Source organism: Bos javanicus, chromosome 4 (genome assembly GCF_032452875.1).
Source record: "Bos javanicus breed banteng chromosome 4, ARS-OSU_banteng_1.0, whole genome shotgun sequence".
NCBI classification, from domain to species: Eukaryota; Metazoa; Chordata; class Mammalia; order Artiodactyla; family Bovidae; genus Bos; species Bos javanicus.
The window spans coordinates 97,735,111-97,760,554 of NC_083871.1; the positions used below are offsets into that span (position 1 = coordinate 97,735,111).

Genomic DNA, 25,444 nt, shown 5'->3' on the forward strand with positions numbered 1-25,444 from the left:
TGTCATGTTCATTTGTCAACATGTCACTCCAGGGACACAGGTGCAGCAAATTTATGGAGGATGCACCTCGTGTTTCTCCTGAGCCACATAAATATGAAGCCGTCTTGATCGGAAACATGTGGCTTTCGATTACTCCTCAGGTGGAGAGCAATTAAGATCTCTCCGTAGAAAGCATTTCACTGCTATTCTCAGGGTTTCGCACAGCACTGGCAGGGATCAGGTCTGAGGGGGACACCAGAGAAATTTTTGGAGGTCTGCAGATGTTGTCTCAGGAAAGAATACTAAGGCGATTCTTCTCTGGCAGAGTGAATATTGCACATTTTCGTCAAGTGCGTGATTAACTTTGACATTTGAAAATAGAACTTCACGTAAAAATAAGCATGGTACTTCTGCATGTTTAATTAAGATGCTTAGTTCCTGTCAAGACGGATAGTTTTTTTTTTTTTTCCTTTTTCCCCTGTGAAGGGCAATATATTCTCAACTTCTGAAATTTCAGAAACCTGTACTTAACCTTTAATCGTCATTCCATTTACATGGAAATCTGATTAACAACTTTTAAAGTTCATGAGCTCCTGGTAAATGCAATTAAGACCTTTTTGGAGTTTGTTATTAAGAGCTGGCATTTACAGAAGTCTAGGACCTGGCTAGTGTTGCTGTCTTCTCCATCGCAGGCTGTCTCAGGCAATTAGAAGAGAACATGGGGTACATGAATTGTACTGTATTGCTTCTAAGTTAACATGGTTGATATTTAAATAGCGTGCAGTCTTTTCCTTTCCTCTGACTTGCTATATGGCATGAGCTTGTTACTGAGTGGTAGAATAGGGCCAAGGATAAATGAGGTGGAGTTGTAGCAATTTGCATACCTAGGAGATTGAGGCTCCTCCTCCTCTCTGATGTTCTGAAGTCATGTTTACATTCTCAGGTTGTAAGGAGTCAGGTTCATCATCCTGCTATATTGCATATTTATTTTTTGTGGGGCTGTGCCACGTGGCATGCAGGATCTTAGTTCCCTGACCAGGGATTGAACCCATGGCCCCTGCAGCAGAAGAATGAAATCCTAACCACTGGACCTCCAGGGAAGCCCCTGCATTTGTTTTGAAGAATAGTTGACTTAAAGTATTATATTAGTTTCCAGTGTACAGCACAGTGATTCAATATTTTTGTAGAATAGACTCCATATAAAGTTATAAAATACTGGCTATTCTACCTTGTGCTGTACATTACATCCTTGTAAACCTAGCTGTTTTATACCTAGCAGTTTGTGCATTGTAGCCCCAATTGCCCATTTTGCTCCTTTCTCTCGGCCCTCCTCCTGGCAACCACCAGTCTGTTCTCTGTATCTGCTTCTGCTTTGTTCTATTTATTCATTTGGTTTGTTTTTAGATTCCACATATAAGTGAAAACACAGTGTATGCATTTGTAAAACTGCATTCTTCTAGAGGGTGCGGTAGTCTTTTTGAGAGTTAAAATGAAAAAATATACATTGTGGAGCGAGAAGTGATTCAGGCATGCAACTTCTTTCTAAACTTTTAGGCATTTCAGCTATTGAGACATTTTCTTTGGGTCGTGAGGACAGAAGAGAAATGTGTTAGAACAGGTCAGTGCAGCATAGTTAAACACTCTGGAATGTGCTGTGATGTATGGAGAATGGGAAGTAAATAGTTAAAAGTGAGAAGGATCCTATTGGGCATATACTGCCAATCTGGCAGGCTTTTTTCCTTGCCAATAGAATTGGACTCTCTGATAGATGCACAATGCATTTCTTGGGTACTTTGTGCAGAGCACTACTTATTAGCATTTAGAGGAATGACAGGTGAAAATAATGGAAATATCGACAAAGGCAAATCATTAAAATATATTGTATATAACAATGTTACGAAAGAATACTTGAATGTTTCCATACCAGCTGAATTTTTTATGAGCATATATTGCTTTTAAATAAAAGATCAAAATAGAGAAATGTGTGGAGAAAAATAAATTTAAATAGGAAAACTGATCTGAAATAATTAAATTCCATGCCAGAAATATCAGTGAAGCAGTTTTCCATTTTTGGACCCTAGAGCTTCTGTGTTTACTGTGCACTTAAACCAGCAGTGCAGTTAACTGGTTAATCTTATAAATTGTAGGCTAGCCTCAAATGTAGCAAATAAATGAAAATAGTTACGTGTTTTGAATAACATGAAAGATTTCGGTAGAAATACCATTTAGTAATTGTAGACCTCTTACGGATTTGAAAAATTGTTTTCTGGCCACAAAACTGATAAAACAGGGTTACTACAACCAAGCTGTCAACGTTTTTTTTTTTTTTTTATCAGTTTAATATCTTACTTAAGGGAAATATGTATGCACACATAAACATGTATATAATTTCATCACTTTCAGATAGAAGAGTTTTGTTTATTTAATAGACAAAATCTTTCTTATAGATGTAAGAATCAGTATAGAAATGAGTGATATTAAGTTGCCCTTCAGTTTTAAAGGATTTCAGTTAATGTATTCCAGTTGGCATGAATCTTTGGAAATACAGGGATGTATTAGAGTGCCTTCTCATCAAGTCATATTGGGAGTTTAAGAGATAAGTAGAGGTAAAGTTAAATATCCAGCAGTGTATGATTAATTCCCAAATCTAGGCAATCAACTCTGGGTCCTGTAGGAGTTTAAAGATAGATTGGTTAGAGAAGGTTTTGTGTATTTGGTAGGAGCTGGCCCTTTAAGGAAGGCTAGGCTTTAGGCGAGTGGGAAGCTCCTTCTAGCTAGGTATAATGTTACATGTATGCCACCAGTAGGGATTCACTGAATTTGCCATATGCACAGTTTGTACAGAGGGGTGTAAGATGTGTTCAGAGAGATAGAAGCCAGGTTCTGAAGAGCCTTAGAGGAATTCAATTGAAATCTTTGTGGCCTCCTTAATGAAAGGAGCTGCTTTTTCCTTGTGCTTTGTACTTCTCAGTGCCTCCAAATCTTGTTATCTCCCCGTCTTAACAGTATTTCCCTCAAGCCCTAATGGAAATGTACTTAACACGGTTCCTGGCACTCAGTAGGTACAAAATAAAACGTTAATCGAGTCTGAATCTGCACTTGTTAGTCCTAAATAATCCATTTTGAATAAACTATAAGCAAGCATTGTTTTTTTTTTTTGGTAGGTGTGTCAATGTTCACAGATTACAGATAACCAATATGAAGGAGGCTCTAGTAACTGAACTGCTAATTGAAAATTCTGGGTCATAGCCACTTAATTGAATAAACTGTCTCCAGAGAGCAATTTGGGTCTTTTCCAAGATGCATTAACTCTTTCAGGTCATTAGGGTAGCACTTATCTCATTGGAGCAGAAATTTAATAAATGGTATTCCTGTGATGTGAGTAAATTAATGTACCTCAGAAAGCCTGGTTTCACTGTGGGTGTTACAGTTCTACTCCAAGGAGCTCGCCTGTGAATGTAAAACATCAATGAGTAGCTGCCCTTTCAAGCATCTTACTTCCAATTTAGGTAACCTATTAGGGAGCATCTACTTTGTTCAAGGCACTGTGCTGGATGTTAACAGAGACACAAAGAAAAGACATGGCCTGAACTGAGAGGCAGAGAGAAGGCAAATAACCACAAGATAGAATCCTTGAGAGCTGCAGACTGCAATGTGGGTTTCAATGAGAGCAAGATACCATAGTTAACAGTTAGGATAGATGGTAAAATTCCCAGAAGGTAGGGACCTTGGCTTCTTCACACAGTGTTCTCGTTCATGTTTATTTTCTCGGTTGGGAGTTTAAGAGAGAAGTCCAGGAACAGTTAGAGATATATAGATACACACATCTAACGGTAAAATATGAGTTAGATCAATCTCAAGCTTTTTTTTTTTTAAACAACAGTTTGCACATATGTGCTTTTCTCCCCCCTGTGAGATATGAATTATTAATATCTGGTGTTAATCTAAAATGAAAGTGGTAAGGATGGGAAAACCAGAAAAATAAGATAGTATCCTTTGGAGATATGCTCACTGATTGGTCTAATTGTCTCAATTTGTCTGTCAGCCTACTGATGGGATATTGACCTTCAGGAAGTAAAAAGGATATGAAAAGTCTCTTCTACTCATCAGCATATGTTACACAATTTATATTTGCTGTGAAGGTAGAGGAAGCTATTGTAAGACTAAGGGTAAATGACAGGCCACTGGGGAAAAAAGAAAGTAGGGACAATACCTCCATAAGAAGCTAAAACTTCCGAGATGTAAGACCAGCCTCTGCTTCTGCATGCGTGGGATTGGCATCTCCATCGGGCATGTGGGCTGTGATCAGTAGCATCTGGATGGTGCACGTGTATACTATGTTAAAAATCAGCCAAGTTAATACTTAAATTCACTTTCTTGATCTCATTCTTCTATGCTTGATTAATGATAGTGGTAGTTACAAGCAGGGGAAAAAAAGGATAAACTTAGACATGATGAAAACCCATGGGCCTTACTTGTGGAATATGAAACTATCTAGGTTAACCAAATGGTAATTATGTAAAAACAATAAATAGGAAATATGGTTGTAGAAGTCAGTTAGGGTTGTGGAAGGTGCTGAATGACAGAGAGGAGATATAGGTTATTTACTGGCAAGGAGCATGCCACTGAAGGGTTTGAGCAGAATAATGACGCTAAGCTCTGTTACGAGTGTAGTGGGTTGTGGGATAGATGGTCATAAGAGGTGTAAGGAGGATGGGAGAGTGTTGGGAGATTGTTGGACTAAGCTCTGTGAAGGATAATGAGGATGAGATTAAAAGGCATGAGGGTCGGAATGAAAATACTTAAAAGAGGAAAAGGACATGAGATCTGTGGTATAATATAAGACTTGGCAGTTGATTTGGAGAGTAAGACGGAGAAGTGAAAGTGAAGTCGCTCAGTCGTGTCTGACTCTCTGCGACCCCATGGACTATAGCCTACCAGGCTCCTCCGTCCACAGGATTTTTCCGGGCAAGAGTACTGGAGTGGGTTGCCATTTTCTTCTCTAGGGGATCTTTCCAACCCTGGGATTGAACCCAGGTCTCCCACATTGCAGGCAGACACTTTACCATTGAAGCCACCAGGGAAGACAGAGAAGAGTGAGAGCTAATTACAGGTTATGGTCCTGGGAGATCAGAGAAATAACAGTAGTGCTAACAAAGAGGGAAACTAAAGGGACCTTTCTTTCTTCCTTCTTTGCCCCTTTCCCTTTCTGAAGGGGGGTGATGATAAAGAGTTTGCTTGGTCAGGCTGTTTGTTGAACCTGTGCCCCAGTACTTTTCGTACTGTCTGCCGTGCTGTTCTCACTTCCTTACTGTGACAAGACCCTCTTGCAGGCAATGACAGTCATCTCTGGAGCTTGGAAAAAAGTACAGTGTGATGGCAGAAGAAGATTTGAGAATCATCTGAAATGTAGGTATAACTAAAATGGAAGAGAGCAGTAGTAAGAGTAAGGATACTGGACATTCAAATACTTAAGACAAATGATGTAGTCAGATTCACTGAAGTGAAAACATTCCAAAAGTTTAGTGATAAATATTAGCAGAATCCTACGTTTAGTGATTGAGAACACTGGCTTCTCATTGTGGTGGCTTCTCTTGTTGAGGTCTATGGTGCGTGGACTTCCATAGTTGAGGCACACGGGCTCCGTAGTTACAGCTCCTGGGCTCTAGACTGCAGGCATAGTAGTTGGGGTGCAGGGGCTTAGTTGCTTCGCAGCGTGTGGGATCTTCCTGGGCCAGGGATTATCAAACCAGTGTCTCCTGCATTGGCCTCCAGACTCTGAACCACTGGACCACCAGCGAATTTCTTCCTTAATTATTAATGAGGTTAAATATTTGTGTTTTTTGAGTAGCTGTGTTCCTCTTTAATCAAATGCTAATATCCTTTGCCCTTGTGATACCTATTGGAGTTGCTTTGTTTTTCATATCAAGTTATAGGATCTCTTTATATAATAAATATAATTTATATGGCAAAAAATAAAGATGAGGAACCAAGGTTCTTGGATTCAGAAAGGTAGTATCTTAGTTACCTGGTTCTTGGGATTCATTTAAGAAAAAATAACAAATTTCTGAGCCTCCTCCTCAGATGTAGTAGCATTTGTGAGCCAAGCATTTTCAGTTCAGTTCAGTGGCTCATTCAGTTCAGTGGCTCAGTCGTGTCTGACTCTTTGTGACCCCATGGACTGCAGCATGCCAGGCTTCTCTGTCCATCACCAACTCCTGGAGCTTGCTCAAACTCATATCCATTGAGTCAGTGATCCAATCCAACCATCTCATCCTCTGTTGTCCCCTTCTCCTCCCGCCTTCAATCTTTCCAGCATCAGGGTCTTTTCCAATGAATCAGCTCTTCGCATCAGGTGGCCAACGTAATGGAGTTTCAGCTTTAGCATCAGTCCTTCCAATGAATATTCAGGACTGATTTCCTTTAGGATGGAACCGTTGGATCTCCTTGCAGTCCAAGGGACTCTCAAGAGTCTTCTCCAACACCACAGTTCAAAAGCATCAATTCTTTGGTGCTCAGCTTTCTTTATAGTCCAACCATCACATCCATACATGACTACTGGAAAAACCATAGCTTTGACTAGACAGACCTTTGCTGGCAAAGTGATGTCTTTGCTTTTTAATACGCTGTCTAGGTTGGTCATAGCTTTTCTTCCAAGGAGCAAGTGTCTTTTAATTTCATGACTGCAGTCACCATATGCAGTGATTTTGGAGTCTAAGAAAATAAAGTCTGACACTGTTTCCACTGTTTCCCTATCTATTTTCCATGAAGTGATGGGACTGGATACCATGATCTTAGTTTTCTGAATGTTGAGTTTTAAGCCAACCTTTTCACTCTCCTGTTTCACTTTCATCAAGAGGCTCTTAGTTCTTCTTCACTTTCTGCCATAAGGGTGGGTGTCATCTGCATATCCAAGGTTATTCGTATTTCTCCCAGCAATCTTGACTCTAGCTTGAGCTTAATCCAGCCCGGCATTTCTCATCATGTACTCTGCATATAAGTTAAATAAGCAGGGTAACAGTATACAGCCTTGACATACTCCTTTCCTGATTTGGAACTCACCAGAAACTGGAAAATTCTTAAAGAGATGGGAATACCAGACCACCTTACCTGCCTTGATGTATGCAGGTTAAGAAGCAACAGTTAGAACTGGACATTGAACAACAGACTGCTTCCAAATTGGGAAAGGAGTATGCCAAGCATTTCATGTGTGTTTATTTTATTTCTGTGAAGCAGATTGTTCTGTTACACTTATTTCACAGTTGAGTGAAATACAGTTTAGCAAGGTTAAGTAACTTGCCAGGGTCACATAGCTGGTTAAGTGGCAGATTTGGTTTTAAGCGCACACTTTCTGTATTTCTGAATTACCCTCTCAATTTATAGTTCTAAGGTGGGGCACATGAATCTTTAAAATAGTTCTTCAAGTGATTCCTATGTATAGATCAGTCTTTCTCTTAATAGAATTTTAGCTTAAACTGAGAAGGAAGAGTGATATGTATTTTGGGGGAGGAGATAAAACACTGTGGTCAGAGTTGAGAATTCAGAATTGGAGATGTTGGAGTATTTCCAAAGAAAGAATGTCAAAGAGTAGTACATAGAGGTCATTGAAATTAAGGAGACTGAGAAAGACTGTGTAATGGTAAAAGGAGTCCTTAATATATCATGATGAAACATGTTGAGTGTTAGTGCAGAGTAAGACTGTTATTATCAGTAGCTAACATTTTGTAATGGTGTAAGAAAATCATGGAGCTTGTGTCAACTTTGATGAGAAAAGGGGAGAAAGTGATACAAATATATAGAATGACCCTTAAAATATGTTTTAGTGAAATGGGCAGAGAATATTATGAAGCTGTAGCTAGCAGTATGCCTTTGGGCACTGAGACCACATCTGTGTTTTCCCCATCATAGCCTCATTGCCTTCTGTTTTTGTTTTTTTTTTTTAATGGGTGAGCAATAAATAAAGGGAGAAGGCAATGGCACCCCACTCCAGTACTGTTGCCTGGAAAATCCCATGGATGGAGGAGCCTGGTAGGCTGCAGTCCATGGGGTCGCTAAGAGTAGGACACAACTGAGCGACTTCACTTTCACTTTCCACTGTCATGCATTGGAGAAGGAAATGGCAACCCACTCCAGTGTTCTTGCCTGGAGAATCCCATGGACAGAGAAGCCTGGTAGGCTGCAGTCCATGGAGTCGCACAGAGTCGGACATGACTGAAGTGACTTAGGAGCTTAGCAATAAACAAAAAATCATGAAAATGCTATAGGATCTAAAATGCATAGAGGAAAAACTGACAATTGAAATCAGTGAAAAATTCAACAATTGTAAAGTTGAAGATTTCAATACGCTTTTAAAATAGTGAATCAACTGGAGAGAAAACCAATAAAACTTGAACTGTACTATCAAGCACCATGACTTAACATGACATATGGTACCCCTAACTACCACCATCAGAATACAGATTCTTTTATGTACATTGACTATCATGGTAGATCATGGACTATGATGTTCTTGTCTCAGTACATTTAAAAGGATTGAAATCACAAAAAGTATGTTCTCCATCCATAACAGTTAAATAAACAACAGGAAGAAATTTTGGCATGTCTCAAAATATTTTTAAGTAAAACAACAAAGTTCTAAATACACCGTGGGTGTAAGAAGAAAGACCTAAGATCAACAATCAAAGTTTGTACACTAAGATCTTGAAAAAGGAGGGGGAAAAATGAAACCCAAAGCAAGCAGAAGGACAAAAATGATAAAGATTAGAGTGAAAAATCAGCAGAAAATTTAAAAAAAAAGTAATGATGTTAAAATTGGTTCTTTGAGAAGATCAAAAACTAATAAATCTTTAGACTGATAAATTAAAAAGGGGAGAAGTCTCAAAAAATGATGAAATTAGGAGTGAAAGAGAAGGCATCATTGTAGACTGTATAAAAGTTAAAAAGATTGTGATGAATAACCCGAGTTAGACAACTTAGATGAGGTGGACAAATTCCTAGAAAGAAAGAAGATACTGAAACTAGTTCAGGAAGAAATAGAAAATCTAAACTGTCCTATAGTAAATATAGGCATTCCCATTTTACAGCAGTTTGCTTAATTGAGCCTTGCAGACATTGCATTTTTTAAAAATTGGAGGTTTGTGCAGTCCTATGTTGAGGAAGTCTGTTGGTGCTATATGTTCAGTCATATTTTAAAATTATGTACATTTTTTCAGACATCGTGCTATTGTACATGTATAGTGTAAACATACATTTTGCATGCTCTTTGAAACAAAATCATGTGACTTGCTTTATTGCTATATTCACTATATTGGAATGGTCTGGAACTGAACTCACAGTATCTTCAAGTTATGCCTATAAATTAAATAATTAAAAAGATTTCCTGCACATACATATGTATACAAGTATATTGTCAAGCATTTGAAGAAGAAATAATACCAATTTCTGTTTTGGACAACAGAGATGAGGAAACATTTTTCAGCATATGCTGTGAGTCCATTGTTACCTTGATAAAAATTTGAGATAGCAGAGGAAACTATAGGTCAATGTCCTTTGTGAACGTAGATGCAACAACCTCAAATGAAGTACTAACAAATTGAGTCCTTTAACATATGAACTGTGTTGTGTACCACAGTTAACTGGGATTTATCAGAAAAAAAATCAATGAATGTAATATGCCATAGTCATAGAATAATGGGAAAACCCACGCAATTATCTCAGTAGATACTGGAAAGCACTTGATACCCACTGATGACTGAAAAGACAAAACCAAAACCTTTTAGCAAACTAGTACTAGAAAGGAACTTTCTCAATCTAATAAAAGGCTCTGTAAAAAACCTGTAACATAATAAGGGAAATTTTTGGAATGTTAGAAGTATTTTAAAATGACTGTGGTGATGGTTGCACAACCTATACATTTACCTAAACACTGTTGAACTGTACATGACAATTATGGTGTGTAAATTGTGCCCCAACAATGCTGTTCTAAAAATAAAGGATAAAATCAGGTTACAAATATTCAAAAATATATGTCCTTCACAGTATCCTTCAGAGAACTCCTAGACAAACACTTAACAGTCCTAATGGAAGTTAATTAGTGTATAAATCAAGGAAATCTCATCAGCATTATTTCCCCTTTCACAATTATGTATTTGAGGGTGCATATGAATATTCATATGCTTCACAAGGGATTATATTCCAAACTAAATTTATTGTTCCTATCAAACTCATTGTTACTGCCTTCCTGATCGTTGTTCATGGAACAATATTTTTTTAGCCCCTTGAATATGCAGTCTTTTTTGCCATTTTAAAACTTGTCTTCTTTCCTTCTAGAGTAGCTAGTTAAGTTTTTTTCATATTTTTTCTAGACATCAACTCAGAAATGTATGCCTAATTGTAAAATCTCATTGCCACTACTTTAGCTTAAAATCCTTTTTATTCTTTAAAATTCATCTTGGTAGGTTTTTTTCCTTGTCCCCTCCTTTTATCTTATTTCCTTAATCATTCATTTTTCCCCTGCAAATCCCATTGCCTTCTAATCTATTATTGTATATGCTAGCAGATTAATTTACTTAGAGTATATCCATCAACATTTTATTTACCTGTTGAAAGCTTTTTCCTGCCTCCTCATTCTGTACTTGACTTCAATACTGGGGTTACAGACCCTGAGAAGTTTGTGAATTTACCACCTTTCCAGGCTCATCTCTCAGGCTTCATTTTTATGTTACCTGAACTATTTTGTAGTTAACTGAAGACACCTGAAATTTCCCCAACACGGTTTCTTTATTTTTTCTTTCCTTTCTGCCTTATTTTTTGCTTGTTGTACATTATAAGATTATATTTTTGTCCTATAGTGCCGTGATCTTGAAACTCTTTATTGTCCTTTGCATGCTCAATCGCTTCAGTCATGTCCGACTCTTTGCAGCCCTTTAGGCTGTGGCCCACCAGGCTCCGCTTGTCCATGGGATTCTTCCAGACAAGAATACTGGAGTGGGATGCCTTGCCCTCCTCCTGGGAATCCTTCCGACCCAGAAATCAAACCCGTGTCTCCTGTGTCTGCATTGCAGGCGGATTCTTTACCCACTGAACCACCTGGATGGGAGCAATCTTATCCTTCTGTAAATGCTCACAACAATTTCTTTGACCCAATGCTTTCTACTTTCTCTCTTGTGTTGTAGTCATTCTTGTGTCTGTATGACTAGATAAGCACATTGAGGGAAGGATCGATTGATTTGGCTTGATTTGACTTTTAATTCCCTTAAAGTTTTAATTTATATGTAGTAAAATTCACTTGTTTTGATATTAGGATTTTTTTTTTTTTTTAGTCTTGATTTCATATCCAGGACAATATGTTGCATATTTTACATATTAAGTAAATATGTTTAAAGTAAATGAAAACTTTCTTTTAAAATTGGGATTTCTTTGTTAAAAACTCTTCTTTTGAGGGGACTGAGGAGCTAAATGTCTCTTTGAGACTTACCAGGAATTTGACAGAGGACCAGAAAGTACTTGTGTAACTCTTGGAATTTTTTGGTTTCTTTTACTTTGAACACTAAGGAACTGTTCACAAGACCATATACATAGTAGTCTTGATGATACAATTGCCACTGGTAATGAGTATAGTTAAGCAGGCAGCCTTTTATTTGCAGAATGACTGGTTTTCTTATGGCAGAATATTTTAGTCTTTATATAATAGGGAAATAAGACTGCTATTTTCAAAAGATAACTTTTTCTGTTTTTCTTTGTTACAAATATTTTACTCATTAGCAACCTTATGGGGGAAACCTGATAGTTTTTAGTAATTGTAAATAGTGGTCCTCATTTTTTAAACTATCATTACATTGTTTCAGTCTTACTGTTTAGTGTGTCTGGAATCAAGGTGACAGTCTGAGGGGTGTACTACTCTGATTTTGCTCCTCCTCTTCCTCCGGATTTCTCAAATTCTGGACATCCTGGTCTCCCTTTACCTAGGCCTTGTGTCCACCATCCAGAGAGCCTAGAGTTTCTGCGTGGCTTCTACTCTTACTCCGTGGTCCCTGGAAGGGTTCTCTGGGGAAAAGCCGAGGGAGCTCACCTAGTGTGCTTCCTTTCTTCCAGGGGTCATAACCAAAGGTACTGCCTAATTTGGTTCCTCTCCAGGGTCTTCAACTTCTGTTTTTTTTTAATGTTTTTTTTTTTTTTTCAGCTTTTATAATTTTTATCAGTATGAGGGTTAATCCATTGAAAGCCACTTTGCTGTTCCTAGAACAGAAGCTCCTGGGCATCTGTATTTTAAAAGAGCAGATTATTAAAAACTGCAGTATTTATTATAGGCATATACAAGGTACCACATAAGGAAGTTGAGCCTTAGTTCATAGTGGGAGCTCAAGGTGATTTTTTTTTTTCTTTCACCTTAGTACTGCTGCTGTCATGCAGTAATCTAATTCTCAGATTCATGGTCGGGAGGGGGCTGGTAGGGGACACAAATACAGTATGGCTTTGACATAAATCATTGAACATATGAAGGTTGTAATCCGGAGAATCGCTCTCCTAGTTGCAGAGGTTGAAATCTGTGCAAACCACTACTACTACTACTGTTTTCATAAGATACAGTGTTTTACAAAAATTGTATTTGTGATATTAATGTCACTAGATGCATAGTAGTATATTATTAGTATATATTCATTTATACATAGAATATATACATAGAATATATTCTGTATACATAGAATATACACATAGAATATATTCTGTATACATAGAATATACACATAGATGCATATTAGTGTATATTCATTTATCCAGAGATAGCTTAGTGAAGAAACATAGACTCATTCAGATTATCATAAGGAAATAAGGAAAACATACTGAAGACTGTAAGGATATATTGCGGGCGGGACGGCCCAGGGGGATGGTATGGGGAGGGGGAGGGAGGAGGGTTCAGGATGGGGAGCACGTGTATAAAAAAATAAAAAAATAAAAAGAAAAAAAAAAATAAATACTTGATCAACTTGTCAACCAAAAAACAAACAAACAAAAAAAGAAAGTCTAAGACCTTATCAGATCAGTTTGAGACCTTTGCACTGTGGAAAACTTAGTTTGCAAACTGTAAATCTCTCTCCTGTGAGTCTTCTCTTTCTCTCTGGCCCTCTGGTTCATTCTTTATTCTCTCTGTGCAGATGGGCTTTCTGTGATTTTTCATCCACATGGTGAAAGATGATTGCCCCAGGATATTTACATCTCCTCACGTTCACCAGCACAGACTGTGTCCCACTAACACAGAGAAATCTGACTAGCTGATTGAGGGTTGGCTGTTTGCCTGGCAAAGTAGGCTCTGACATAGAGACATCCCAGGGTACAGGCCTGGCTCCTCCCAAGTCCATTAATGGTTGGGAAACAGACCTTATGTGAGGCGAGCATTTTGTAAGCTGAAAGACACTAAAAAGGATCAGTATCTAGAAGGATCTCGATGTTTCACAAAGTAGCTAGTTGGGTAAATGGAGAAGCTGATAATAGGAGATGTGTTAATTCTAAGTCTGTAAATCTCGCATTTATTTAAAAACAAAATTCTCCATGTATAACCACAAGCAGCCATAGTTAATATGTTAAATAAAGAGGACTGTATAGTAAATGAGGGATTCGTTCAGAATGATGTTTTCAAAGTTAGAGCATGTTATAATTCTCAACATCTTGGCCCTGCTTTATATATCATGGAATTTCTGACTAGCATCTTAGCAACTGCTAATCAGTATTCTAGCAGAAGAGATGCTTGACCATCCCAGTTTGTATGCTCTGCTAAAGCATTATATTTCTTTGCTTCTACCACAGAACCATCTAACATACCAGATACTCAGTAAATACATTTGAATCATGATATCACTGGTATATATAGATTTTTCAGGTACTTTTCAATTATACTTTCATATTTCTTGTCTTCAGTTATTATTAAGTTGAACAGAAAGGTGGGGTTTTTCCATAATACCATATAGGAAAACCCCAAACAAACATTTTGGCCAACTCAATACAAATGAACACCTTTTAAGTTAAACTTAAAGCACAGATATTAATTATGCCTTTTAATTTTTTGAACTCTTGATCAAGAAGAAATAGTACTTCCTGGTACTTACAGAGAGAAAAGAGATGCATGTCTGAAATAAGAAGGAATGTAAAGCCAAGAAGAATTATCTCCTGCAGATTTTCTGTGGGCAGAATGTATTTGATACTATATGAATGCCCTTTGACCCCGGAATTCCAATCTTGGGTGATTTTCCTCAGGCAAAAGACAAGCTGTATAGCTTATTTCTTTTCATAAAAATGGAAATTTGAACTCATCCGTGAGCACTTAGGAAATTTATGTACAATTTCGAAGATGCAGTATGTTATCCACAATGATGTAAAATCACCAAGAAATGATATGGTTATATTTTAACACCAAGCATCTGGTGTTTGTGTCAAGACTCTGTAGTAGAAGATTTAACCTAATTCAGACACATTTCAGGCATCTTAGAGTAGGGGCTATTTGTTCTTTGAGATATTAAAAAATATTACACCTTTGCCAATTTGAGTGTCAACATAAAACTTTACCTGTTTTAAAGCAGTATTTTTCAGCTGGTGGTGAATGTTATTAGGAAAAAGAGGGAAACACAACGAAGAAAGCAAACATCACAAAGCCTGTGGTTAAAATCGCACCTCTCCCTTTGTCACTTTATTCACAGTGTACGTTTTTATACTCTGGACTCATTTATAGGGCTCTTTCTGCTTTGGAGACTATCGCTAATTTGCATCTAACAACATATGTACGTCAAGGCTGGAGAAGGCAGTGGCACCCCACTCCAGTACTCTTGCCTGGAAAATCCCATGGATGGAGGAGCCTGGTGGGCTGCAGTCCATGGGGTCGCTAAGAGTCAGACACGACTGAGCGACTTCACTTTCACTTTCACGCATAGGAGAAGGAAATGGCAACCCACTCCAGTGTTCTTGCCTGGAGAATCCCAGGGACGGGGGAGCCTGGTGGGCTGCCGTCTATGGGGTCGCACAGAGTCGGACATGACTGAAGCGACTTGGCAGCAGCAGCAACTATGCTGCAGTCCATGGGGTCACTGAGAGTCGGATATGACTGAGCGACTTCACTTTCACTTTTCTCTTTCATGCACTGGAGAAGGAAATGGCAACCCACTCCAGTATTCTTGCCTGGAGAATCCCAGGGACGGCGGAGCCTGGTGGGCTGCTGTCTCGGGGGTCGCACAGAGTTGTACACGACTGAAGCGACTTAGCATAGAATAGCATAGCGTACATCAAGGCTTCTCATCACTTGCTTTTCAAAAAATTCATTGGTTCCCTATATTTTTTGATTCACTGGTATGTTGCATGGCTCTGTGGTAGAAGTAAAGAAATATAATGCTTTAAGGAACATAAAAGTTCCTCCTATTTATTAATGGTGAGGCATCTTTTCATTAGACAATAGCTAATAGTATTGGGCAGTTTTGGATGAATACTTATTTACTGATATGTAAATTGGGTACTTTACATACACATTTACATAACATTCAGAAAACGAAGATCATGGCATCTGGTCCCATCACTTCATGGGAAATAGATGGGGAAACAGTGGAAACAATGTCAGACTTTATTTTTCTGGGCTCCAAAATCACTGCAGATGGTGACTGCAGCCATGAAATTAAAAGACGCTTACTCCTTGGAAGGAAAGTTATGACCAACCTAGATAGCATATTGAAGAGCAGAGACATTACTTTGCCAACAAAGATTCGTCTAGTCAAGGCTATGGTTTTTCCTGTGGTCATGTATGGATGTGAGAGTTGGACTGTGAAGAAAGCTGAACGCCGAAGAATTGATGCTTTTGAACTGTGGTGTTGGAAAAGACTCTTGAAAGTCCCTTGAACTGCAAGGAAATCCAACCAGTCCGTTCTGAAGGAGATCAGCCCTGGGATTTCTTTGGAAGGAATGATGCTAAAGCTGAAACTCCAGTACTTTGGCCACCTCATGCGAAGAGTTGACTCATTGGAAAAGACTCTGATGCTGGGAGGGATTGGGGGCAGGAGGAGAAGGGGATGACAGAGGATGAGATGGCTGGATGGCATCACTGACTCGATGGACGTGAGTCTGAGTGAACTCCGGGAGTTGGTGATGGACAGGGAGGCCTGGCGTGCTGCAATTCATGGGTTCGCAAAGAGTTGGACACGACTGAGCGACTGATCTGATCTGAAAGTGGGTACTTGAGGAACTCAGAAAAGGAGACAGCTCATTTCCAGTGGCCTGGGAAAGGAGTTGTTGAAGAGAAAATATTGGAACTGTTTTTTGGAAGGGTCTGTTAGGAGAGAGGGTAGTCTAGGATAGACATTCCAGAAATGAGAAGGCCCAGGCATATACAGGGGAAAGTTAAGTGTGTGATCTTGATTGGAGTGCTGGTTTCATCTTAAGGAGAATAAGATATGATTGGAATATTGAGGTCAGATTGTTGTAAATGATGAGATTAAGAGTCTTGTGATGGTAGCAGCAACTGTGTTTGTTTTTTATTTTTTTTCTTTATGATTTTTATTGGAGTCGAGTTGATATTGTATAAGTTTCAGGTATACAGCAAAGTGAATCAGTTATACATATATACATCAGCTCTTTTTTAGATTTTTTTTCCCCAGGTAGGCCATTACAGAGTACCTAGCAGAGTTCCTGTGCTATACAGTAGGTTCTTCTTAGTTGCCTATTTTATGTGGGCTTGTCTGGTGTCTCAGATGGTAAAAGAATTCACCTGCAATGCAGGAGACCCGGGTTTGATCCCTGGGTCAGAACCATCCCCCGGAAAAAGGAATGGCAACCCACTCCAGTATTCTTGCCTGGCGAATCCCATGGACAGAGGAGCCTGGTGGGGTGCAGTCCAGGGGTCGCACAGAGTCAGACACAACTGAGTGACTAACACTTTCACTTTTTTCTTTTTTTCAGTGTGTATGTGTCAGTCCTAATTGCCTTTTGCCCCCTGGTAACTGTGCGTGTTTGTTTTCTACATCTGTAACTCTATTTCTGTTTTGTAGATAAAGTCACTTTTACACTTTTTTTGGAGCAACTTTTTTTTTTAAGGAAGATCACTCTATTGAAGGTGTAGGAGGATTGGAAGAATAAGAGATGGGAGACAGAAAACTCAATGAGGAAAACTGCATGAGTTGAACTAACGTGGTGACTGTCAGAATGGACCAGAAGGGGCAACCTCATTGAGCTGAGAAAGAGAGATTAATGAATTTGGGCACTAACTCCTTTGTGAATACAAAGGATAAGGGAATGTATTAAGGATTGTTCTGAAGTTTTAAACCTGGAGATCAGTGACAGTAAGAAAATACTAAACAGAAAGTTGAAAGAAGAAATTACTAATTTTTATGGGAAGATGATTTAGGTTTCAGAATTTAGGATTGATTTTATGTGAAATAAGTGAATAGGTCAGGCATGAAGTCACAGATGTAGGATTGAAGCTTGGGAGAGAAATGAGGGATAAAGACCACATTATGGTAGGGGACATAATATATGTGGAGACTGCTTTTTAAAGTTTAGAACCAAAAGACAGAAAGGAAAAAAGATAATAGATTGTGAGAACCAAAGGAAGATATTTGTCAACAGAAAAATGTATTCGAAATAGTATATTTGTATAGATAGAAAGGGAGAAGCTGGTGAATAGAAAGACTAAGAATCCTGAGCTCTAATAATTAAGGGGATGTGGAGAAAAAGAACAATGATCATAAAATACCTGGATTTTAAGGATGCTGCTTAGTTATGTCCTGGTCAGTCAATATTTTATTATAAAAGGACAGTCATTGATTTCTAGGACAATAATTACTTCAGAAGAATTACTTTGGTATAGTGTGGCTTTGGTAGAAACATAATTCTGTCATTTTGGTGTAATGACCAACATTTAAGTGAAACCAGGGTATTTGTAGACATCATTCTGTGTTGAAATTTGAAAGATGTCAACAAGTTGAAATTCTTCTCTGATTTACTGACCTTCTTTTGATCACAGATTCCTGCAAACTTTATTAACATCAGTGCTAAATCTGCAAAATAATTGAGTCCCTCACTGGAATTGTTACTAGAGACCCAATTCAATTCTCTCTCTGACTGTTGTGCAATTTGGGTGATATATTAACAGAGATAGTACTTGTCATTATATTACTTCCTCAGCATACTGAGTAATACTCCAGGGACCTCATAAAGAAAAAAAACAAAACATTGACCAATCTCTTAACATGTTTCATTCTTTCCCAGTGAACTCTTTATTGTACAGAAAATCAAATGAAGTACATTTATTGTACAGAGGATGAAATAAAAGAAGCCCACAGGGGCTTCCCTGATGGCTTCAGTGGTAAAGAATCTGCCTGCCAGTGCAGGAAATGCAGGTTTGATCCTTGTGTCGGGAAGATCCCCTGGAGAAGGAAATGGCAACCCACTTCAGTATTCTTGCTGGGAAATCCCATGAGCCTGGTGGGCTACAGTCCATGGGTCTCAAAAATGTCAGAGACAACTTGGTGACTGAACAGCAACAACAAAAATCCATTCACTGACAGCTGCGATCCATCTCAGTGATAGATTTTGTGCAGTTAGTGAGAGTGGACTGTCATGGGGAAGAAAACAGACTGGTGTGAACTAAACCTGAGTTGAAATCCTGACCTGTTACACTGTAAATATAAGACCTCAGGCTAGTTTCTACTTCCCTCCTTTTTTCCCTCTCCTTTTCTTTTGAGTTTTTTAAAGAGCATTTTAAAGCTCATAGTAAATTGTTGGAGAACATACAGAAAGTGAAAGTGAAAGTCGCTCAATTATGTCCGACTCTTTGCAACCTCATGGGCAATACAGTCCATGGAATTCTCCAGGCCAGAATACTGGAGTGGGTAGCCTATCCCTTCTGCAGGGGATCTTCCCAACCCAGGGATCAAACCCAGGTCTCCCGCATTGCAGGCAGATTCTTTACCAGCTGAGCCACAAGGGAAGCCCAAGAATACTGGAGTGGGTAGCCTATCCCTTCTTCAGAGAATCTGCCCAACCCAGGAATTGAACCGGGGTCTCCTGCATTGCAGGCGGATTCTTTACCAACTGAGCTATCAGGGAAGCCAGAGCGTACAGAAATTTCCTGTTAACTCCTGCTCCCCTACACCCATATGGGCTAGTTTTTTTAACACCACTAATTCTCAGTTTCCTCATCTCTAAATTAAAATTAGTAACACGTCATAGATTTGAGGATTGAGTAAGATCATGTTTCCAAAATGCCTGATATGTGATAAGTACTCAATAATGTGTATGTGATCATAATAGAGACATAATTGGCTTTAAAATTTACTTGAAGCAGTATAGTCACAGATGCTTCATAAATGTTTTTTGATGATAATGCTTAATATGGTTCTCACACTTTGAATGAATGAATACACACACACACACACACACACACACACACACCCATATGCAGGGATACTAGTGATATGGGATTTCAGTTCCATCATGGATAGAATTGTTTGCCAACATGTACTGTTATACCACTTGGTTATCGTGAGATTGTAAATGTGGCAAGTGATTATAGAAGTGAGTTGATAGACTTTAGTCCCAGGTTAGATATTCTTAGGAACCGTGGTGATTTCTTTTCCAGATCTGCTGTTTTCTTTCTGAACAGTGGGGACTTTTTACTATACTTGTCTTAAAGATAGTACAACTGATTCTAGCCCAGGCCCCCGAACCCTTGAGGCTCTGAAGTGGATTCATTTTTATAAGCAGGACCTGCTGGCAGTAGTGATTAAAAAAAAAAAAAAAAAAACCCTGTTGCTTTTGTTGCTTTGAAGCTCTGAAGATGAGTAGTGGCCCTCAAGATTATTTGCGGGTCAAGACCACTTAGTCCACTGTGGCCTCCGCTGGCCTGCTTGGCAGATGTTTTAGGTTGCTGGTCCATTTCCTTGTCTATGTTCTGAGAACTGACCTCCCTGATAAGATTTTATTCTTTAAATGAAGTAACACATCTAAATGGATTAGCCCCTTGCCTGCAACGTAGTAAGCGCTCAGTAAACATTACGGCATTACTGCTGATGCTGCTATAATTTGGAATAATGAGGCTTAAATTATGACCGCAGGAGTATATTGCTTGACTCACCCAACTTCATGCCTGACACATAGTAGACCCTCAATAAAAACTTCCCATTTACCCCCACGTGCAAATGCCCACTATACCCTGTTCTCAGTTTTAGGCACAGGTAGCAAATCCATGACTTTTGGAACATAATGAATCTTTCATTAGGTCTACTACTAGAAATAATGAATAGCTAGGTTAATACCCTTCTTAGTCAAGGAGGTTTTAGAATTAGGTCTTCATGGTTTTAAAACTGCATATCGTAAAGGTGCATGTTAATTTTAAGCTGTTTATTTGCTTGTACAGATGCTGTTGACTGAGTACTTGGATATGAAAAATACACGTACAGCCTCTGAACCATCAGCACAGCTCAGTTATGCCAGCAGTGGACGCGACTGTGCAGCCTTTTTTGCCAAGAAGAAACCTCAAAGGCCAAAAAATTCTCTTTTCAAGTAAGTATCTCCCTGCTGGTAAGATAGATGTTCAGATGTGTTAGATCCAAGTTGAATGGTTTTCTACTTTATTAACAGTCATTATTTCATGCAGTTAAAGTTGCTTTGAAAGAATTATGGTAGCAATATATATTCCTCTTATATACTAAATATATATATTCAATTTTGTGTACTTTCGTCTTCTGTAAGAGGAGTGGCTATTTTGGACTATGGTTCCTGGACTATCTAAAACTTTTAATAATTTCTAGAATTCATTTCTGGGTATTTTTATATAAAATGAGAAATTCCCCTCTTGTTTCTGGGGAATTTTATATGGAATGAAAGGAAATGAAGTATTTTAGCCTTTGCAAAGGCCCCAAGTGCCAAGAAACAACCTTTGTTAATAAAGTCATAAAGCTAGCTAAGTAGTATTGGGTTTTACTTGAATTAATAAAAGAATAATGTGGACATTCTTTTTTCCTTATTATGACCAACTACCCTCCTCAGCAGGTCATAAGTTAGTGTCACTTGGTAACAGCTAATAGTTAATATAATTATTAACATTAATAGTAATAACAGTAACAGCTACCATTGCTCAAGTGCTTACTATGTACCAGGCACTGTGATAAATGGGTTTCTCAGGAGAGTCTCAATTAATCATAATTTAATTCAGATTATATCAGATTTGGGCAGCAAGAGTAGTGGTTAATACTTCTGAGTCCTTACTAAGTGCTAGCCAAGGCATAAAGCTATTTTCAAGGATTATCTCATTTACTCATTCATATAAAAATCTTATGGGTGTGGGTACTATTTTTCATGCTCTTTTGCACATGAAAAAAAAGTTGAGGCACTGACTCCTTCAGTTCAGTTCAGTCGCTCAGTTGTGTCCAACTCTTTGTGACCCCATAAATCGCAGCACACCAGGCCTCCCTGTCCATCACCAACTCCCAAAGTTCACCCAAACTCATGTGCATCGAGTTGGTGATGCCATCCAGCCATCTCATCCTCTGTCGTCCCCTTCTCCTCCTGCCCCCAGTTCCTCCCAGCATCAGGGTCTTTTCCAATGAGTCAGCTCTTCACATGAGGTGGCCTAAGTATTGGAGTTTCAGCCTCAGCATCAGTCCTTCCAATGAACACCCAGGACTGGTCTCCTTTAGGATGGACTGGTTGGATCTCCTTGCAGTCCAAGGGACTCTCAAGAGTCTTCTCCAACACCACAGTTCAAAAGTATCAATTTTTCAGCGCTCAGCTTTCTTCACAGTCCCAACTCTCACATCCATACATGACCACTGGAAAAACCATAGCCTTGACTAGATGGACCTTTGTTGGCAAAGTAATGTCTCTGCTTTTCAATATGCTATCTAGGTTGGTCATAACTTTGCTTCCAAGGAGTAAGCGTGTTTTAATTTCATGGCTTAGACACATACAATTTAGTAAAGAAGACCGACAAGTAAATACTTGGTGATAGTACCATGAGTGCATGGTATTGGTGGAGGCCATGAAGGGACTCCCAATCAAAATCAGCTCTTAAGCTTCTCAGGAGACAACTTACACCATCCTGGGAGTGAAGCCAGCCCTTCCCCTGAATTAACAGTGCTGTGGGAAACAAAGCCTACCAAACACTACTGGTATGGTGTGGTTCATTCTCATGGTCAATGACTTTCTCTGCTCAGCCCTAGTCAGAGGGGATTATTGAACAGCATACATGGTAAAGAAAAAGCTCATTGGAAACTGAAGTCTATCAAAATTACACGTGATCTAAATGCAGTGTGGTATCCTGGAACAGGAAAAGATTATTAGTGGAAAATTTTTGTGAGATTCAAATGAAGTCTGTAGTTCAATATCATACCCATGTTAATTTATTAGATGCAACAAAATGTTCTGCAATTATGTAAGACATTAACATTAGGGAGGGTTTGGGGTGAAAGGTATACAGCAGCTCTTTGTACCGTTTTGTATCTTTTCTATAAACTTGATTCCAAAATTCAGTTTTTTTTTTTTTTTAATTTAAAACTTGACACATAAGAGGTTAAGTTCTTTAAGTTAAGTTACATAAGGTCACATAACTAGCAAGTGGTAGAAACAGGATTTAAATCTTGGCTAACCTATGTTCTTGTGAGGATTAATAGATATTTAAAAGATCATATCTGAGCATGTAAAGTGAGTACAGAAATACATCCCAATGTTGTGAATTCCTTCTTTTTAAATATTTGGAAGTCCAGTATCCTCTATTGATTCACTTTTGAGATTTGTTTTCTATCAGGTATTCATAGAGTTCTTAATCATTAAGGAAGGTTTCAACAGTTCATTTATCTTGGAGTCTTGAGGAGAGCAGATTTCCTGTGCCCAGACTGTAGTAAAATCCACTCTGTTTATTGAATTTGTTCTTTAAAAACAAACAAACAAACAAAAAACAGTTTTATTCACAGGTTGTTTGCAGTAGGAGTTAAAATGCTTTAGTCTGCAAGTAACATAGGACCCCAAGTGAATAGATTAACTTGTAAGAAGGTTATTACCTCACACGTAAGTGTGACTGTAGAGGATTCCTCAATTCACCAATACAGTGTCATCAAGGACTCGGTCCTTTCCTTTTCTCTTTGCGTTCAGTCCCACTCCAGTAAAAATGGTGGTGTCAAGGAAACTGTGTGATTCATCCCACAAATCTTTTTCTTTTTAAATTAATAGGCTTAATTTTTTATAGCCATTTTAGATTTGCAGAAAAATTGATTTCCCTTATGTACAGAGATTTTCCTTATGTTCCTCTGCTCCACAGTTTCTCCTCTGATTAACATCTTGCTTAGGCATGGCACATTAGTTACACTAAGGAACCAACATTGATACATCATTATTAAAGTTCTTTGTTTATATTAGCATTCACTCTCTGTGTTATATAGTTGCACTGGTTTGGAGAAATATATGATGTCATGTGTCTACCATTATTGTATCTAACAGAGTAACTTCACTGTCCTAAATATCCTGTTTTTCACTTACTCATTCCTCCTCCTTTTCCTTACTGCCGAACCCCTAGAAATGAATGATCTTTTTTTGTTTTTAAACTGTCTCTGTAGTTTGCTCTTTCTAGAAGGTCTTAAAGACAATACCCAGTCTTTTCAGAGTGGCTTCTTTCACATGTAATGTTCATCCGTGTCTTTTTGTGGCATCTTTTGTGTTGCTAAATAATACTAGTTTTGTGACCATACCACAGTTTTCCCTTTCAGTCATTGAGAGACATCTTGGTTGCTTCCAGCTTCTGGCAGTCATGGATAAAGTTGTGATACAGATTCGTGTGCAGGGTTTAGTGTCAGTGTCCGTATTTGACTCATTTGGGTAAACGCCCCGGAGCGTGATTGCTGGATCACATGGTAGGACTGTGTTTTAACTTTTTAAGACGCCATGGAACTGCCTTCTGAAATGGCTTTAGCATTTCAAATCCTGTTTAATTCATGAGTAGTGGTTAGTCATCCATTTGTTCATGTTTTCTGCCAGGGGCAAAGCCCCTCTGCAAGCCCATTCCTGAACCAGTCACTGGCAAGGGGAAGGAGACCATGGTGACTGTCTTTAAAGCAGTCAGAGTTTATCTTTGGTAAGAGGTCTCCAGCTGGAGAGGGGGCCCCTTCCCCTGAGCTTCCTGCTGAGTGAAGAGGGATGGAGGACACAGATGCCCAGATAAAATTAAGGCTGTGCCAGCAAGCAAGATATCATGGGAGAAAGGTGGTTGATGGAGGCAGCTAAGACTGCCTCAGGTGCTGCCTAAGGCCTACTGTTGCTGCTGCTGCTGCTAAGTCGCTTCAGTCGTGTCCGACTCTGTGCAGCCCCACAGACGGCAGCCCACCAGGCTCCCCCATCCCTGGGATTCTCCAGGCAAGAACACTGGAGTGGGTTGCCATTTCCTTCTCCAATGCATGAAAGTGAAAAGTGAAAGTAAAGTTGCCCAGTCGTGTCCAACCCTTAGTGATCCCATGGACTGCAACCTACCAGGCTCCTCCGTCCGTGGGATTTTCCAGGCGAGAGTACTGGAGTGGGCTGCCATTGCCTTCTCCTGTTAGGCCTTTTCTTTCCTCCCTCCCCTGCCTTCCTTCCTCCAACCCTCCTCATCCTCGTCTTCCCTCCTGAAGCTCAGCTGACCATTTTTACTCTATGCATATTGCCAAAAGCAAGTTTCAGGGTGTTTAGATTTCATGCTGTCACCCCTCACCCCTAACTGTGAACATCAGACCACATAAGCATTTTTAGACACTTAACCAATCTTGAAATTGTGGTTTTGGAAAACATAAGTTATTGGAAGTGAGTAAATGAACTTAAATCATTACACGTTTGTTATTATTGCATAATAATAGAATGAAGGGAAGGAGCCAAAGCAAAAACAATACCCAGTTGTGGATGTGACTGATGATAGAAGCAAGGTCTGATGCTGTAAAGGGTAATGTTACATAGGAACCTGGAATGTCAGGTCCACGAATCAAGGCAAATTGGAAGTGGTCAAACAGGAGATGGCAAGAGTGAACGTCGACATTTTAGGAATCAGCAAACTAAAAAGGACTGGGATGGGTGAATTTAACTTGGATGACCATGATATCTATACTGTGGGCAGGAATCCCTTAGAAGAAATGGAATAGCCATCATGGTCAACAAAATAGTCTGAGATGCAGTACTTGGATGCAATCCCAAAAATGACAGATCTCTGTTCGTTTCCAAGGCAAACCATTCAGTATCACAGTAATCCAAGTCTGTGCCCCAACCAGTAATGCTGAAGAAGCTGAACGGTTCTATGAAGACCTACAAGACCTTTTAGAATTAACACCCAAAAAAGATGTCCTTTTCATTCATTATAGGGGACTGGAATGCAATAGTAGGAAGTCAAGAAATACCTGGAGTAACAGGCAAATTTGGCCTTGGAATACGGAATGAAGCAGGGCAAAGACTAATAGAGTTTTGCCAAGAGGACGCACTTATC

At 39.0% G+C, this 25,444-nt stretch overlaps 1 protein-coding gene across 6 annotated transcripts in view; it reads left to right on the plus strand.

Moving 5' to 3' along the window:
- Positions 1-25,444, plus strand: part of EXOC4 (exocyst complex component 4) — an 800,870-nt gene that overhangs the window by 203,498 nt on the left and 571,928 nt on the right. For all 6 annotated transcript variants that reach the window (XM_061414741.1, XM_061414739.1, XM_061414742.1 and 3 more), the window contains one exon: positions 20,366-20,511. In XM_061414741.1, the coding sequence (XP_061270725.1) occupies positions 20,366-20,511 (146 nt within the window). The remainder of the gene's footprint in view (positions 1-20,365; positions 20,512-25,444) is intronic.